The sequence below is a fragment of the Sebastes fasciatus genome, chromosome 20 (genome assembly GCF_043250625.1).
Source record: "Sebastes fasciatus isolate fSebFas1 chromosome 20, fSebFas1.pri, whole genome shotgun sequence".
In the NCBI taxonomy this organism is placed as follows: domain Eukaryota; kingdom Metazoa; phylum Chordata; class Actinopteri; order Perciformes; family Sebastidae; genus Sebastes; species Sebastes fasciatus.
Genome location: NC_133814.1, coordinates 17,919,583 through 17,937,679, shown reverse-complemented (window position 1 = coordinate 17,937,679; position 18,097 = coordinate 17,919,583). Strand labels below are relative to the sequence as shown.

Here is an 18,097-nt window from a genome sequence, read left to right as displayed (position 1 = left end):
ATAAATAAGTCGTAGTATAGTATCTCGAAAAAAGTAATAAAAGTCATATAGTTAGATGAAAAAAGTCATAGCATAGTATGTTAAAAAATGTTCTCTGCTACTCTGCCTAAAGGATATTTACAACAGGCGCTGCAAAAATAAGGCAAGGAGAATCATTAAGGATCGCAACAACCTGGATAACCCTTTTCTCCCTGTTGAGGTCAGGAAGGTACCAGATACACCAGTCCAGCACTGAGAGGCTCAGGAAGAGCTTCTGCTCTCAGGCCACTGGGATCCTAAATGAGCTGTTACTGCCTTTAGCAAATTGATTGTCCATTAGGGTGTGCTACTCACTGTATGTGCACAAAAAAAACACTTCCCCATGATTTCCTGGGTCATTTATTTTATTACAATATATACATTATTATATGAATTGTCTCCACACAGTTGACCTGATTTGAACAGAAATAATAAGCAATTCCACTCCCTCTTACATACTAACAGACTTGCTGTGTAAAAATGAAATGGAAATCATCCGACACTTTGGCAGGCACTTCTGTATTTACTGAAGACAATCTAAAGATGTCTGTAGACAGCAGGCTGAAGGAGGAGGAAGAACGGGAAGAACGGGAAAAACGACTAACTTCATAACGCCTCTGCTGCTTCTTTCCCCCGCTGCTATGTGATCAGAGGTATATGGAACTCTGCACTGTCAAAGAGGAGAGGCCTTTTGACTGGAGAGGGATCCTTGTCAGCCTTGTGAAGGAGTTTAAACAGTCCTGTTCCAATATTCATGGGAATCCCCATAATGATGCACTCAGACACACCTGAAACACAAACACAGGAAACATTAAGACCCAATTAAGACAAAGAGGGAAGTTCAATTTCACTACAGAGACGAAGCATCAGCTTACCACAGACGGAGTCCTTTTGTCCAAAGTAAGCGGCGTCGAAGAGATGATCAGCTGTTTTCTCGAAGGAGGCCAGCATGAGGACACTCTCCTTCATTTTGGCTAAACCGAACCTGGTGATTCCCAGTATCTCCCCCTTTATGGACAGAAGAGAAGTATGCACACGGGTGAAATTACCTCTAACTACACAAACGCTACGAAGAAATATCAAGATTTCGACCGGTCCATACCTTGTAGGACATGAGATCTGCGAGAAGCATGACGTGGCGCCGGTCGATGCTCATTCCATGGTTCACCATGGTGTACTGAATCTCATTGATGATGGTGGATCTCGCTGCCTCAATACCCAAAGTCTTCTCAACCTTGAAAAATACAGAGAAAAGCTTTTAAAAAAATGAATCTGGACTGATTACGAGTCCCTGCAGTCAATAGATACATCTTGTAGAATAAACTATTGACTTGTAAAGATGTGGATACATTTTAAAATGCATTTACTCATCTGCCCATAAAAATCCAGATCTTTCTTTAACACTCGGGAGCGGACGTATTTTAAAATGCGAGTCTTTCACTTTGCAATAATGAGCAGCTGCAGAAATAACTTTCTCCTGCCTCCCAAGTCTCTCTGAGGTTGTTTATTTATTTTATCAGTATAGCCACTGACACAAGGCGCGTGTCATGCACAAATCTCTCTGTTGTCAGACGACAGCATGTGCATGAAATAATATTTTTATTTGAGAGTGGGCAGAGTGAAGCAGCCCCAGGGGAAAAACTTATCTTTGGTTTACAGGCTACAGTTTGGTTTATATTCCTTCGGACATCTGACACAGAAACAGAGTGTCAATGAGCGAGGCACAATTTTGGTGTTTAAAACCCAAAAGAGGAGGCAGAGGAAGTTAAGGTTTTTCTCTTGTTGATGTTTGCATGTGAACTTTCAGAAAACAATCTGGTTGGTTGGTTGACAAGTAAACAGATTTTTTTTCCAAACATTGTGGACTTTATCACGTACAACTAGCTAAAACTAATGCAATACATTAGATACAATTGAATATCACAACCAACTGCAGCCTGCAACATGTAAGGGATAATGTGCAGCGAGCTATTCATTGTTGTGTAATAAACCCCGATCGCGGAGGGGTCTTGCATCGCCCTGAAGAACAATGACCCGGTTGCTGTACATTATCCCGCTTATTACACAGAAATGGTCCTCCAGAGTCCGAGATCAGAACAGCGTCCATAGCAGCGGTCTGCGTGTGTACATGTGGTGTAACACAATAAAAAGTAAGCTACTGCTTGAACTGAATCTCACTCAAATTGTCTTGACCTACATTCATTGAATGCATTGGTTTAAGTGTCATGAGCAGGTCAGCTTGCAGAATGCAATCTGTCATGGGTATCAGATTCAGTCTCAGAATTCATGTGACAGATGTAGGGCAGATGCAGAACTAGGGATGATTATTTTGAATTACTATTTTGTCATTTCCCCCCCTTTGGAGTATTTCTTCCAGAGGGGGGAAATGACAGAAAAAGCTTGATCACCGCTGCTTTACAGATACCTCATACGTGTTGTTTGAAGTGGTCCTGCTTCCATTCACTCCGTGCGTTGCCATGACAGCTCTCAGGTTGTCCCCCTCCACCAGGAGCTTGTACATGTTCTTGCTGCTCTGTTCGTCGATGTGAATGACAGCTCTGGAAACTTCAGGTATTCCTTGAACCACCACCTTTCCAAGCGAGAAATTAGAACAGTTTAAAAAAAGAAAACACAGGGCCCAGGTTTACTTCTTTAACTCAGGGCACAAATTCAGGAGCACCACTTGAATCAACATTCATAAACAAACACTATTCAAGACGATAATTACTCCAATTTTCAATTCACAAACAACCGCTGCAATCACCTTAGGAAGGTCCTCTTTTAATGACTGCAGCACGTAGTACATGGAGCTTTTGTTGTTCTCTCGTGGAGACACACACACCACCGCCTCGCCGTGCACAGCGATGTCTCCTGGTTTCACTCGTAGTTTAGACATGCAGATGGAGTAACGCACCGTTTCTGCATTTACCTGAAAGACGAAAACAAAATCAGAGGCAAAGCTACCATAGTTATTCTGAACACAAAAGCACTAATCTATAATGTAGCACAGTCAATGAACTGTGAGAGAGAGCACTCGGCTGTAGCCGCTGTTGTTAAAGAAATTGAGTGCAACCTGTTGAGGAAGAACGACTTCAGTGCTTCATCGATGGCGGTTTGTTTTATCTCCAAAAATCAATGATGGGATTCATGGGTGCTTATTCTTCATCTTTTGTAACCATGGCAACCATATTTAACAAATACTCGATTCTGATTGTTTAATGACGGCGTTCTGCGGTCTGTTATTTCTTTATAACAGACCGTTGCTACGGGCGCAGATCTGATGTCAGACTCTGGCGGACCGTTTTTGTGTCAAAGTATTGAATGACCTCTAGGATAGTTCTTGCAGAAATCTCAAAATGTCAAAAGTTATAGTGTGTATAAATGTGTTTGCCTGTATGTGTGTGGACTCCATGAAGAATAGCCAATGCTTATGGTAGTGCTAATGGAGATCCTAATAAAGAAAGAAAGAAGTCTGGGAGTTGTATTGATGTCTCCATGTTATAACAATGACACAAACTAGAATTCATCTTTTATCAATGTAAGGTGTGAAATTAAGTGTCAGTAAAAATAAGAAAACTGTGGTACCTCCAGTCGCAGCAGCCTTATTCTCTCCAGTGACAATTTCACCAGGATGAAACAGTCGTCTGGCAGGAAAACCTCCTCAATGTACTCAGATATCTGTGGAGCACAGCAAGAGACCGTGGCTTAATTACAGCACAGCACTTGTTCATGTCCCATACATTGACGCTTTTAGAACTACTGGTGTCATTCAGTCAGTTCCTTCAGTCTATGTGCATATATATATATATATATAATATGCTGCAGGTTGGTGTACCTCTCCCAGAAGAGTTTTCTCGATTCTTCCCTTCACCAGTCTGGCGAAGTCGGCGTCGTCTTCCACATCCAAATGAGCAGTGATTATTGGCGTGCTGAGTGGTGAGTAGAGGATTTTGAAAGGATTATTCAAAACAAATTAGGGATGTATTCATTACTGTGACACAAAGAGACAATTTATGTGACTCAGCAGAGCTTATTCTGCTAAATGGCTTAATTCAGTCTAAACCATGGACTCAGGCAAGTGATCAACATTACGCTTCATTAAAAGTGGATTAGGCCAAAAAGGCGGCAGCAAATGCCAGACATGACAATTGCATCCATTTTTCTTTTTTCTCCTCTGCTCATATGACATCGGGAACATAAAGAAACATCTCTGTATTATAAAAGAAATCGATTCACCTATGTAACATGTTTTTTTTACGATTTTGAAAACAATTTTTTAATGCCAGACTACATACATGCTGAAAATTAAACATTTTTACAACGTCAATTTAGATATTTTCCAAAGTAAAAGTCCCTAGAAGTGTATGATTAACTTTTTCCCATGGTCTAGTGTTAAAAAGTTAACAAAAATCGTAATATCGAATCGCAGTACTTAAAAATCGCTATACATATTGAATCGGCATCCAAGTGATTAAATATCATACCTGATGTTCTTGGAGGCATTGATGATCTCTTTGATGCGAGGCACCCCCAGTGTGATGTTCATGGATGCGACACCAGCAAAGTGGAAGGTTTTCAGGGTCATCTGAGTACCAGGCTCTCCGATGCTCTGGGCACACAGGGCCCCTACCGCTGAGCCGGGCTCCATCTGAGCTCTGTGTGAGGAAACACATGATGAGAGTCTCTCAGCTGACTCCATTTTCATTAAACTGTCAATTGAGGGAAACTTTGCAGTTATTATACAAACATTGATATCATCATCTCGACAGCCCTCAGATGACCGTATAGATGAGCGTGCATGGGGGAATAAAATAAGCCAATCACTAGATCAAAAATGAACTACTACTCCTACAGCAGAATCTGCAAAAAGCAAAACCAAAGCATATAATGCAGGTTCATTATTTCCATTTGATTTTTTTCTTATTTTAATGTAAAAAAAAAAATTGGGTCTGACAACATGTCAAACAAACTAGTTTTTTTTCCAGCATAACCCTACACACTTAGCTTTGTTTCTCCTTACTTGGAGGGACTTCTGCAATTATGTTTTCTCCCCAGTTTTGCTCTTAATTTTCTATTACCAGAGGCACATTTTGAGCTACCTACTTCTCAGCATTTTGTATTTAATTAAGTGCATTTTGTATTTACGTATTTGCACTGTGGTTGTTATATATTGCACGTTTTAATGCAAATATGTGTACATATTTCATATTGATTATATTCTCATTTTCCTATTTTTAATTTTATTACTTATATTTCTTTACATATATTGTGTTTATATTGTAGCACTATGTACATAATTTACATGTTACATACTTTTATTATTTTATTTATACTTTTATTTCTATTTTCTTACATTTCTTTATGTTCATACAAGAGCAACTGTAACACCCCAATTTCCCCCTGAGGATCAATAAAGTATTTCTGATTCTGATATATTGCAAGAGATTGTTGTTGACTGTTATCTGCAGTGCCGAAAAACACAACTTCTGGTTGCCTGGGGACATAAAATCAATCAGTTCATTTTTAAAAAAAACAAAAAACTGTTTTGCTGAGACGGGTTATCAAACAAAAACAACTAAAAAAGTACATTTAGTACAGTGCAGATCTCTGCCAGGTGTGTCTGCAACGACTAATGCTGTCACATTTGATTGAATGAATACAGACAACAGTTGTCTAATCCCCCGTCTAGACCGCAAAGATGTGTTTTTCAGCCGCACATCTCACTTTACTTATACACTCTCATTTTAATCTGTGCAGCTGTCAGTGCAGGCTGGCATCTCACGGGCGCAACTGCGACTTGAACAATTTATCTACACTTCAAGTCTATTTTTTTTTTTTTAACAAAACGCACGTAACCGCGAGATTGATGCCCAATATATAAAGTCAGTGAATAAATATTTATCTACATCTTGCAACCTAGGCAGAGCAGAGTGTGCTGCTCTCTGGCTCTGTCCCGAGACAGGTTATAATGGCATAAAGCATTGTGTGGAGTTGGTCTTAAAAGGGAATTTTTCTAACCACCTATATCGTATTTTTTTTCAGTTTTACATTTAACAGACTCTCCCTTAACTTTTGCCCAACAGCTGGGAAGCAAGACACGGGAGCTTCTTGGGTAATGAGGAGTATTTTTTGCAGTGTTTATTCATGGGCAAACTGTAACCTACACTGTACATTCACTCCCACTAGACAACTTCACTGCTAACCTTTCCCCCCTGCTCCGATCGCCAACACCTGCCTGCTTTGAGCGCAGCCACCGTCTCTCTCTTTCGCACTCAACCACACACTTGCTATGCACACACACACGACACACTGCCCCGTTGAGCCCCTCCCATGTTTACGCCTGGCGGAGACGATGAGCCTTAGAATAAAATGAGTCTTGTACCTCATGTACTTGTCTCTGCAGGTTTCGAGGAACTTCTCCAGCTGTGTGGGGGTTATGCGGTCCAGCTGATAGAGAACTTTTGGCTGCAAATACAAAAGTAGAGAGACGAGCAATTAAGTTTCAGATATAGCTGAGTTTAAGGATATCGCTGCGTCCAGCACATTAATCCACGGCGTGTGGTGCCTACCTCGCTGGTGCCATTGTCGTTGATGCCGTACTTGTCCCTGGTCTTCTTGATCCTTTCCGAGATGCTCTTAACAAATTTCTTTATCTCCTACAGTTGAGGGAAGTAAATTCAACAATTTAAAGTCAAAAGGCTCATTAATATCTTTCAGAACAAATATCGAAGTGTGACCAAACTGTATGCTGTTTGACACACTGTCATGCAGTTGTTAGATATTACAGTAATAGGCGTGACGAATGCAAAACTCCCAGGAAATCACATTGAGCAATCTCTTTAAAAACCCATCAGCAGTGCTTTAAAGAGAGCAGTCAGATGTCAAAGCATGGATCTAAGCACAATGACAAGGGCTTTTAAAATAGCAACGCAATGGGGTTATTAAGTACATTTTCAATCTGCTCCAGCTCTCGCTGACACACCATTCTCGATTCAGTTAAAACCACCATTCAGCATGCTCGGTCACTATACCTCCAGGTACTTCTCTGAGCCTGTGTCAGTTAACTCCTTCACAAAGGGGGGGAAAGGTTCACATGAATTACTGCGGACACACCAATTAACTGCACGTAACTCTCGTCGTATAATTACATTGTTTACTCTAATAACTACATCCGAGATAACGGTCTTTTTTTTCTAAAGGAAGGCTAATTAGCTTTCATATGACATTGTCATGCTATTTCTCATTATAGCATAATGTCAAGAGCCAAAGGATACCCTTTAAATCATGTTTTCTTGTGTACTTGTGTATGTGGCAGCGTTGCGACGCGACCTTAGGAGGTGTAATGATTTTCTCTCTGCACCATTAACCAGAATGTTAATGCACCATCAGTCCAGAAAATTAAAAAAAGATGTTTTACAAATAAACTACAAAAGTACACACACGAACTTGAATAGCACATATAGAGTTGACAGTCACAGCACTATTAAGATACACCTAACTTCAAAACTTTAACACAAGTTTTCATAGTTTCCTACCCTTGTACATAAAAATGTAAGATTTAAACTGAAATACAGGTGGACAATGTGGGTGTTTTGCCACAACTTGGATTTTTCATGTACATTTTTTGTGTATCCATCTGTGATATTTGCTGAAATGATAGTTGCGTTTCCTGCAGCAGGATGGATGACCTCTGTATGGCATGGTTAATAAACTTTTATCAAGAAGAAATGCTTAAAGGGACTATTTGTAACTTTCAGAAATGCTTGTTAACAGCGACACCTGTGGCCTTGAAATCAACGAAAGTCAGCGCCGAGCTCGCGCTTGCTCGCTCTAAATAGACATGGACGAGCATCGCTCAAAACAGTGAGGCGACACACGTCAGCTAAAAGCACAATATCACTCTATATTTCACCTGCCTGGCAGTAATGTTAGCTGACCAGACAAAGGTCTCTCAATGAATCACTGCTGATCCTAGTGTTGGCTTTTCCTGCCTCAGCGCAGGCTCAGGCAGCGGGACTACTCAACGAGTTACGTTATCGCCTCCTGACCGCAGCCGGCAGCCGCAGGGAGACACCGGCGCCCGGTCGGTAACGAGACGACAACGTAACACGTGGAGGAGCCCCGTCAGTTCACAAGACACGGAAAACCTCTGTTGGTCTGGAGGAGCTGCAGCATTTATTTCTGCACAAACGTCCCCTGTACATTCACTAGATATTCTCAGAGCTCAACTAACTCTTCTGCAGTGTGGAGTGAGCGCGTACTCGCCCCACCTCTACTAGACGTGAACGCGCGCTCTGTCTGAGTGAAGGTAAGCAGGCAGCGGAGACGAGGCTCCGGCCACACGCGAGCGCGCATATGCGAACGCGCATGTGTGGCGACCCGCTACATTTATAGGCTTAAAAAGTTACAAACAGTCCCTTTAAGTGGGACCTCTCAATAACCTTCAGAGAGATACCAGGTAACATTAGGCAGGGGGCGAAAGAAAGACTTGAGAAAGAATTTTTGGTGGAGATCCAGAAATTCTGTTTAGGTACAGAAGGCCTTTCTTGAACATTCAATGCATTTTCTATTGAACTAGTGAACTCACTTGGAATGATTACTGAATAAAACACTTAAGAGACTGTTCAACCTTGACTGAGGTAATTGCATGAGTTATGGAGAGAGTAAATAAGTCAGTGTTGAGCTCTTAGGAGTGCTTTCCAGTTTTGTGTAATTGCTTTTCTACTGATCAGCTACGCTACACGCTGTGAACAGGTGAACCATTTAGGCACACTGTCTCTACAACTACCTGCATTTCCACAATGAAAATAAAAGGGAACAAAATTCAGAAGTTTAGAGCATCCCTAACAAAGTGCCTTTTCTTACTAAAAAAAAACAAATATATTAAAGAAAAAATATAACTTGATAGACAGCACTGTGCTGCGATGAGGTTACCTCCAAGAAGTCGTCTTTGCAGCACAAGAAGTCAGTTCTCTTCATGATGACATCAGCAGTGAGGACCACCTCGTTTTGACTGAGCGCAGGCTCGTCTGGACACGCGTAGATCGCCTGGGGGGGGAACAGAGAGCATCAAACGGAGGTCATCGGGATCAAACACAGCAGAAGCACTCAAACAGCTTCTGATAGCTCCCTCACTGCAGGGTTAACAGCTCCCGATAGCTTATTCTCATTGCATCAGAAACTACTCCGACCTCAACACCAAAGGAAAATCACCTATCGACTGGAACAGAAACCTTCATCTCATTATATGCATTCGGAGAGCTCCATGTACTGGCTAGCGCTTTTAAACATATAAATCACTACATTTCCTTGTACCATATATCATGTCATCAAACCTCTTGATAGATGGTAACTGCCTTACTATAAACCGATAAAAGGTTAGACAGATGGAGGACAGACGGAAACAAACACACATAATAATAACAGTTGCTCTTTTACTATGATTGATAACTCGTTTATTATTCCTTTTGTGTCATTTGTAAAACACCCTGAATTGCCATTGTGTATGACACGTGCCATATAAATGAAATAACCAATAACAAATTAACATGCAGCAGATGGTTTTCCTGCAGAGCTCACCATCTCTGGGATCAATCTTCTCTTGCAAACACACTATCAATTATCTCACTCACTGCGGTAAACACTCAGTGGCGTTTTATACTGATGGCAGACTGCTAAACACTGTAATAAGAAAATACAGAAACGCCTACAGTATCTATTGTTCATTAGTTATAAAAAGACAAATTCTTACAATTATGAACGTTTAAATTTGTGTTCAATTCAAAAATATAACTGAAGAGGTTGTCTTGATAATAAAAAAAACAGCTTTCTATGTTTTATAACTGATCATAGTTGAACATATAGGTGGTTTTACTGCACTGTTCACAAATATTACTGATGTAAACAAATCGTAAACAGCATTAGAGAACATTACTAACTTAGTTTTTGTTGTTGTCTGCCATCAATCCCAGTATTTCATTATTTCTCAGTTAATTTGGGAGTGATAGAAGTCGTAACGCCTTAAAGGATAACTTCGGTATTTTTCAACCTGAACATTATTTTCCCATGTTTTTGTGTCTAAGTGAAAAATGGGTAGGGCTGCACAATTAATTGAAATTTTATCAAAATTGCAACATGGCTGTTATGGCTGTATATGTTTTCTGTGCTGCTGTCTCTTTTCCCTCTCTAGTAGCTCTGCCCAGGTGTGCTGCACTGCTCAACGAGGTGCCCAGGTGTGCTGCATTTGCTCAGGGAAGGAGGTGTTTAAAAGCTCCAGTGCCAGCAGCAGAAGAGAGAGGCTTCTGGTGTGGGGACTGCTGGTTCTGCTGCCTCTCAGTTTATGACTTTTTATATGTCTTTGTTAATAAATCCTATGGATTTTGAGAGTTTTAAAGGTGTCTTTTGTGGTTGGTTTGGGTCAGTGTTTAAGTGTTGTTCGCCCCAATAGGGCTGCCCAAGGGTGGGGCGTAACAAAGGCCAACTGCACTTTTCAAATCACAGGAGGCGCAATATTTGTTTGAGGTTGTTTAAGGTGAAATTTTAAATCAAATATTGTGTTGCTGCAGAGATGTCCTGGCCTTTACATCATACTCTACAGACTTGAGAAAAAACATATTTGTTTGGTACAGATCCCCGTAAAATCACAACATAATCATTTTTATTTTTTTTAATGAAAATGAGAATAATAAATAAAATTACCATTCCTTCTAATATTGCAAAATTAAATCGCAATTGCAATATCAGTCAAAATAATTGCAATTATACCTTTTTTCAAAATCGTGCATCCCTAATAATGGGGACAACAATTTTTAAAGTTAGTCCAGTATTGAGGGAGAGCGCTGCAGCCGCTAAACGAGCTGTAATGTAATCGCTTGGGGCAACCCAGCACCGTCAATTTACGTTCACTAAAAGTGCTTGTTTTTACCACTGACTGGCTCAGATTGTTATTATAAGTGTCCGACAACATTATGGAAAAGGACCCCTACTTTCTTACCTTTCGCTTTGTTATTGTGTCATGTGACTTGTTGCCGGAAGACGACGCGAGTGAGATAAGAGAAAGGAGTGCCACGGGACAATGAGTTTGTTGAAGTTTTTGTGTTGGGAGTACAGAAAAGTGTAGCTTAGTGTTATCTTAAAGATTTTCAATATCATGGCTGAATATTTAGATGATTTCGACAATGTAGATGCGACACGAGACTTTCTCAGAGTGAGACACACAATGACAAACAGACCGGATCAAGCGAAAGGTCAGAAAAAACAATTAATTTCTCTGCAGTGTCCTTTCCATGATGTTGTCAGACACTTATAATAACAATCTGAGCCTCTCAGGGGGGAAAGACGAGCACTTTTAGTGGATTGTCAATTGACGTTGCCAGGTTGCTCCAAGCGATAACATTACCCTTCACATTTAAAAGGCAACAACAAAGATAATGATGTCAACGATGCACAGTCTATCGAGTAAACATGAGACAAGACCTGGAGGTGATTCTCCTGTTGACCAGAAAATCAACTTCTAAACTACCAATCAAATTGCTCAGCCAAGTGGACCCCTTTCCCGCAGAGAAAATCAATCTAAAGTTCCTGCGATTTCATTTAGTTGCCCGGAGTGCTGAAATGCTGAAAGATATTTTCGGTAAAAATGTGAATATGCTCCAATTTCAGCTCCCGTGTGTTTTCACATGAGGAGCTTTTCTGCTAATGAGCTGCCTCTCTCTGGCTGGCAGTAGGCTTCTCGCAGCGGGAGATATTGACACTGTTTGTTCTCCCAGAGCATCGGTATATAATCATGTTACACACATTTAAAAGACTTCCCTTAGGCTACACTCACTGAAACAATGCTATGAAGACAGAGAAGCTTGGCTTTCTCAATAAATGTTTTACAGGGATGATGACACATCTGTATTTTGTCCTTTTTTGTGTCCGTTTTGAACTTGCCCAGTCAACACTTAAGACAATATTTGAGAGTAGAAAATTCAGATAAAGATATAGTAAATGGCAATAAATTCAGCTCATTCTGCTCCAGCAACTGGATGACCAGTTTCTTTTTTCCTATCATTTCCTGCTCGTCTTCCAGCCTAAACAACAGCTGGGCAGATTGATTTTTTTAAGCTTTATTTATCCAGGCTAGAGCTGCACCTGCATCAATGAAGGCAATATGTTTTTTTCCTCTGAAACAAAATCCCTCCTGGAAGTGATCTGATGACCTTCTGGTCACAAGAAGCCATCGCTACAGTTTGTTTTTTTCTGACACACAACAGACTAAACAGTCGCATACCAAACGCTAAGTAATGTGTAGTGCACATTCATTGTCCATGAAAGTTAATGGCGCCTTCAAATGAAAATCGGGACTTCCTGTTTATAACATGGGAAGTCTTGTACGCGCTATGTTTGGCGTTAAGTCGTGAGAACGCCGCTGCTAAGCAACGGCAATATTAACGTTATTGACGATGTCTAGAAGCCAGAATGACAGAGGAAAAAGATGAGGCTGTTGGAAATATCAACATTTTCCTCAGACATATTATACTAAAATTACAATATATTCACTTATTATGCACCGAAAAATTAACTTCCACGGCCTCCGCCATTTCTGACAACGTCAACAAACACGTCACAACTCGTGAACTCGGAGCTTTCAGAAGCTTTCCACTTACGAGGTCGTAAATAGCACATGAGGGTGGCGTTCATATGGACTCTTCTCGTAAACACAGTAAACACGACCCATAAGATACGGACATATGAGACTGAACAAAACAAAAAAATTAAAGACAATTATTAGAGTGGGATGTGACTCACCTTACAAGAGGGGTTATCTGAGATAAATTAACTATTCTATTGGTATGCACAGGTGTTGGTGAATGCGTAGGAGGGTGTGTAATGAGGCAGGGACGCATCTGTGTGGATGTGTCTAAGAGTGAGGAAGGAAAAAAAAAAAAAAAACAGCAGGCAAAAAAGAAATAAAATACCAAACCCAGCAGATCCACAAGCTGTCCACTCACCCGAATGTTGTCTAAGACTCTCTTAAACTCCAGCGGCTCATCCTTCCCCTCCATGTCAGCTGGATCCAGACCATCGCCGCCGTAAATAAACTGGATGATGTCGCCGGTGGAGCTGCGTACCGTCAGGTCGTACTGTGAGCACAAATCTTCCAGGGACTTCACCAGACGCCTCTGTCCAAGCACAGGCAGGACAACAAAACATATCATGGTGACATATGTGACAGATAAATGAAAAAAAAAAAGCATCTTAACTGACCTGAACGTATACTGACGGATCAGGCATATATGTGAAAATACATCTGCAACTTAATTAACTCTTGGCTTTGTTAAATTTAACGATAATGTCAACAGAGGTTTTTTCCTCCGACAGTAGGAAACAGCTGTAAACTTTAATTGCCTGGTTAATCATTTAAAATGTAAATTAACTTATCAAACAGACTTTTCACAATTCACTCAGTTCTTCTGATAAATTCGTCATGTTTCACAAAACAGATGTCGGATTTAATTAAATCACATTTTATAAAAAAAAAAGTGCGTGGACGTTGCTCGACTGGCGGTGATTAAGGATGTCAAACAGTGACGTTGCACATCATACTTTAGTTTATTTAACTTAGTTCACATTAGAGCTGTTCAAGTTAAATATCAGCTGAAATGAAAAGTCTTTCTTTAGGAGTTTATGCGAAGTCATACGTTATGATTTAGGAGTAACATTTGTGTAAGTGAGAACCAAGATTTGTTAAATTGAGCAATATGTTAAAGGAGTCTGGCAGTCACTGGACTCCCAACAACTTCAGTGTGTATTTTCGGAACAATACGCCGTCGGATGGCAGTCCCCCCCCCGTGTCTGTGACGTTATTGGTTGCACGTGAGGCGTTTCGAGGCAGAGATCCGTTCACACTGATCTCAGATATGGGTCACTTCAAACATGAATGTGAACGGTCTAGGCAGAAAGATCGGATCCGGGCTAAAAATCGGAAGTGAGCATGAAGCCCTGTAATGTGAATCTAGTCTATGAGCGTCCCCTTTCATATTGTTATTTTAAAAATATTGATTACAGCTGCTTGAAGTGGTGCTCCTGAAGCTCTTAAGACTTCGAGGACAACGCCTTGGGCTCTATGAACTTGTGATGGTCATTTTCCACTAGTTTTGACTACTTTCTTACATTAAAGATCAATTGAATAACAGAAAGGTCCTTGTTTGTCAAAAATACTTTCTGTTTTCAGAGATTTCCCAGCATACCATGCAAAAGATTAAACCCTGCCATCACATAATGTATAATGTCTATTTGAAAAAGTCTCTGACACAACCCCGACCCCACTTCCATTCAGCTATGTTACATCAGCATGGCAACAGGAGTGAACCGTGGAGGGGGAAAAAAATCCTCAGGCGTTACCTGCATATATCCAGTCTCTGCAGTTTTCACAGCAGTGTCCACCAGACCCTCTCGGCCGGCCATGGTGTGGAAGAAGAACTCTGTGGGTGTCAGGCCAGAATAGAAGCTGTCGGCCACAAAGCCTTTAGCAGCAGGCAGCTGTAGAAAAACAATTTTCAAGCCATTAAGCAGGCCTCTGGGTTCTAGAAACGTGCCACGAGTTGTTATTGATGTTTTACAGTTTCCATTTTATATATAAAATCACTTATATATATTTTTTTTACAGACGTATAAAAGACAATTTGAATGTGTTGATGCTTTTTGAATTAGCCAATAAGAGGCTAAGGTAACATAATTAAAAACTATTGAAAATATTAATAAAAAAAGCCACTTATAGAAAAAATAAAAAAATCAACCATTGTATATCACAACAAACTAATTTAAAATACAATGTGTATGATCCCTTTGAGGAAAAGATGGCACAATAATTAAAATAAATAAATTGGATCTTACTTTCGAGTGCTTTTCAAAGTGAGGCAGGGAGCGATTCTCGAAACCATCAGGTACTCGAGAGCCACTTATGGCCTGCTGGCCCACACAGGCAATCATCTGAGAGATATTAATGAAAGACCCTGTATGTGTGTACAGAGGAGACACAGTAGACAAACAAGAAATGAATGATAATGAGATTTCCTAATTTAGCATCTATTTGAGCAGAAGAGCCAAGTCAATGGTATTTGTTGTTTTAGAAATTTCATAATTTACTGAAAAATATTTTTATTTTTTAAACACAAATGGGTTTAAACTAGGGCTGTCCAAGTTAACGCGATACCACGTTAATGCAAATTCATTTTAACGCCACTAATTTCTTTAACGCATTAACACTATCGAGGTTGTAGAGGGCTCCATTGGTACCAACCATGTCATACTAGATTGTCGCGAAGGAAACTAAATAACGCTCCAAACTTGCGCTAAATTTTGGAGAGGAAAAACTGACATGGCCATTTTCCAAAAGGTCCGTTGACCTCTGACCTCAAGATATGTGAATAAAAATGGGTTCTCTTGGTACCCATGAGTCTCCCCTTTACAGACATGCCCACTTTATGATAATCACATGCAGTTTGGCGCAAGTCATAGTCAAGTCAGCACAGTGGTTGCCTGTTAGGCTTGAGTTTGCCATGTTATGATTTGAGCATATTTTTTATCCTAAATGCAGTACATGTGAGGGTTTCTGAACAATATTTGTCATTGTTTTATGTTAATTGTTTTCCGATAATAAATATATACATACATTTGCATAAAGCAAACATATTTGCCCACTCCCATGTTGATAAGAGTATTAAATACTTGACAAATCTCCCTTTAAGACACATTTTGAACAGATAAAAAATGTGCAATTACAGTGCGATTAATCGCGATTAACTATCTTAATCGATTGACAGCCCTGGTTTAAACCGATTCACTTGGAATTTATGTATTCCCCACACACATCTGTTTATAAGTCAGAAGACAACCTGTTTCCTTGGGGTAAAAAGGACAATGCTAATGTTCACCACCGCAGTTTGAATTAAACAAGGTCCTCTTCCTACAAGGACAGCTCAGAAAAAAAATGTATGAGCTGCTGACTCCCTCGAAGTAAGTAAACAAACGATAAACTGTAAAACTACAGAGTGGCTGTACTGCAGATGGTCACATTTTTAATTTAAATTGTGGCTTTTATTCTTTATCTGTTACTGTCTCGCACTGTTTCTTTGTTTTTATCACGTCTATAAAGTGCTAGAGATTCAAGGCTCTTAACTGCTTGTGAATATCAGTAGACTATAGCGAAGGTCACACTGTCTGGCCAACAATAGAAAAATGTTTTCCCCTCATGCTGAGCTCTTTGCAACATTATTTTCCCTCAGCAGCATGTAGAGAGCTAAATCTTTCATTGCAACCGAGTACTTTGTATTCTACATAAAGGCCTCAGTCATCTTTTGAAAAAAATAAATTAATGTTCCGGCTCCTACTGATAACTGATAAAGGTCTGTGGAGATTGGGATGGAGGTTATTATCATAATAACATCTTAACAAGTTAAGAGGACAATCAGTGTCAAATGATAATCTTTGGAGCTCCCGCTGTGGTATTCATTCAGTTTCATTCTATTGACTCATCGTTCACAAAAAAGGTCTTATAATCAAAAATACATGGAGCCAAACTAAGATATTTATTTGTCATGTTTCCTTTCCAGTGAGTTTACCTTTGGAGCCGCAAAGAGCCATGATCAGAGGGCTGTTGCTTTTGTCAAGCTCCCTGAGGCAGGCGCTGCCGGCTCGGTCTCTGATGACAGACAGCTCTCTCAATATCAGAGCCTATTGAGAAAGACACAAAAAAAAAAAAAACTTTGGTGGAGGACGCGAAAAACATTTATTATGCCAAAGCAAAAAAAAAAAAAAAGCACACCGACAAAAACTGTGTTGTCAAGCAAGTTCGTAGCCTTTTTGAAACAGATGCTACAATTCTATAAATGTTTGAATCCATTGTTGATTCGAATTTCCTTTCTGCAAAGTCTTTTCAATATGCTGCTTCTTATGAAAGCATCAGTGTCAATGTTTTTTCTTGCACTGTGATCAGGTGAAATACAATATTCAAAAATATCTGAAATACAGGAAATTGAAATTCTCTTTGCTTTTTGGCAGACTTAGCAGAGCATGAGGATTTCAAGGGCATTTTTCTTTCCAAATATGAAGTTTATTATGAGAGTGATTTTGACAACGTAACCCTTTGCTACAAAAGCTGTTCTGGATCACCTCGGCAATCGGTGTTAATCGGGCACACACCGATTACATTACGTACCCAGCGCCCCCCACCGTCTTGGTGGCATTTCTATTTTCAGCCAGCTCTGCTCAGCTTCCGCTGAAAGGAAATTGTAAAGCTCACCAACTTTAATTCACATCTAATTCACTGTCAAGATCAATTACCGGTTCAGGAAGTCTGCCACACCACTGCTGAGTCACCCCTCTTGTGAATATTCAGTACGCGCCACGGGGTGGAGAAGGTGTCGGTTGCAAATAAAAGTATTAAATGAAAGATCTTAAATGGGCCGCGGTGTGCACCTCGCTGGTTAAATGGCTGCAGATGACGTATGTGAATTCACATATATAATCACGCCTTACCTCCAGAGTCTCCTCTGCCGTGCAGCCTGGCTGCTGCTGCAACTTGCCCGTGTGCAGAGCTTCGATGTATTCGTCACACTTTGTGTAGCCGTCGTCCAGCAGGTCCTGTTTGGCCTTCAGCAGACCCTGGCCAGGTGTCACGTCACCAATGCCAATAGAAAAGCCGCGGTTGGCTGAAAGTTGGGGTGGTAAAGCAAATCAAGTTGCAATCAATATCTCTATAGATTATCCATTTTGCAGAATTGTTTATTGTTGACAAATGATTTTAAATGACCTAATAGCGATTGACAATTTTTTTTAGAACACTGTTACATAAACCAATATAAATAGTTATAATCCTGGAGACCACCTACAGAGAAACACCGGAGCGAGTCTTGCCAGGCGGGACATGGCATTAGCGGCCTCCAGCTGTCCCCAGTCTCTCAGCAGGATGTAGAAGATGTTGTTCTTGGAGCCGGACCCCAAGGTGCCCTTGTCTAATGCTCCACACATCAGCTCGCTGTTGTGGATCACCACGACTGAAAATGTGACAAGAGAATGTGACAAGCATTGACGT

The 18,097-nt window shown here is 40.4% G+C and overlaps 1 protein-coding gene across 1 annotated transcript in view; it reads right to left on the bottom strand.

Moving 5' to 3' along the window:
• Nucleotides 1–365: 365 nt before the first annotated feature.
• polr3a (polymerase (RNA) III (DNA directed) polypeptide A) overlaps nt 366–18,097 on the bottom strand; it is a 29,602-nt gene continuing 11,870 nt past the window's right edge. The window contains exons 15-31 of the mRNA XM_074618994.1: nt 17,895–18,059; nt 17,542–17,714; nt 16,626–16,737; nt 14,899–15,017; nt 14,407–14,544; nt 13,014–13,184; nt 8,953–9,066; nt 6,588–6,674; nt 6,401–6,483; nt 4,503–4,673; nt 3,854–3,947; nt 3,604–3,696; nt 2,783–2,947; nt 2,444–2,608; nt 1,121–1,252; nt 894–1,026; nt 366–806 (exon numbers count right to left, since the gene is read on the bottom strand). Of these exons, the coding sequence (XP_074475095.1) occupies nt 658–806; nt 894–1,026; nt 1,121–1,252; nt 2,444–2,608; nt 2,783–2,947; nt 3,604–3,696; nt 3,854–3,947; nt 4,503–4,673; nt 6,401–6,483; nt 6,588–6,674; nt 8,953–9,066; nt 13,014–13,184; nt 14,407–14,544; nt 14,899–15,017; nt 16,626–16,737; nt 17,542–17,714; nt 17,895–18,059 (2,264 nt within the window). The 3' untranslated portion in view covers nt 366–657. The remainder of the gene's footprint in view (nt 807–893; nt 1,027–1,120; nt 1,253–2,443; nt 2,609–2,782; nt 2,948–3,603; nt 3,697–3,853; nt 3,948–4,502; nt 4,674–6,400; nt 6,484–6,587; nt 6,675–8,952; nt 9,067–13,013; nt 13,185–14,406; nt 14,545–14,898; nt 15,018–16,625; nt 16,738–17,541; nt 17,715–17,894; nt 18,060–18,097) is intronic.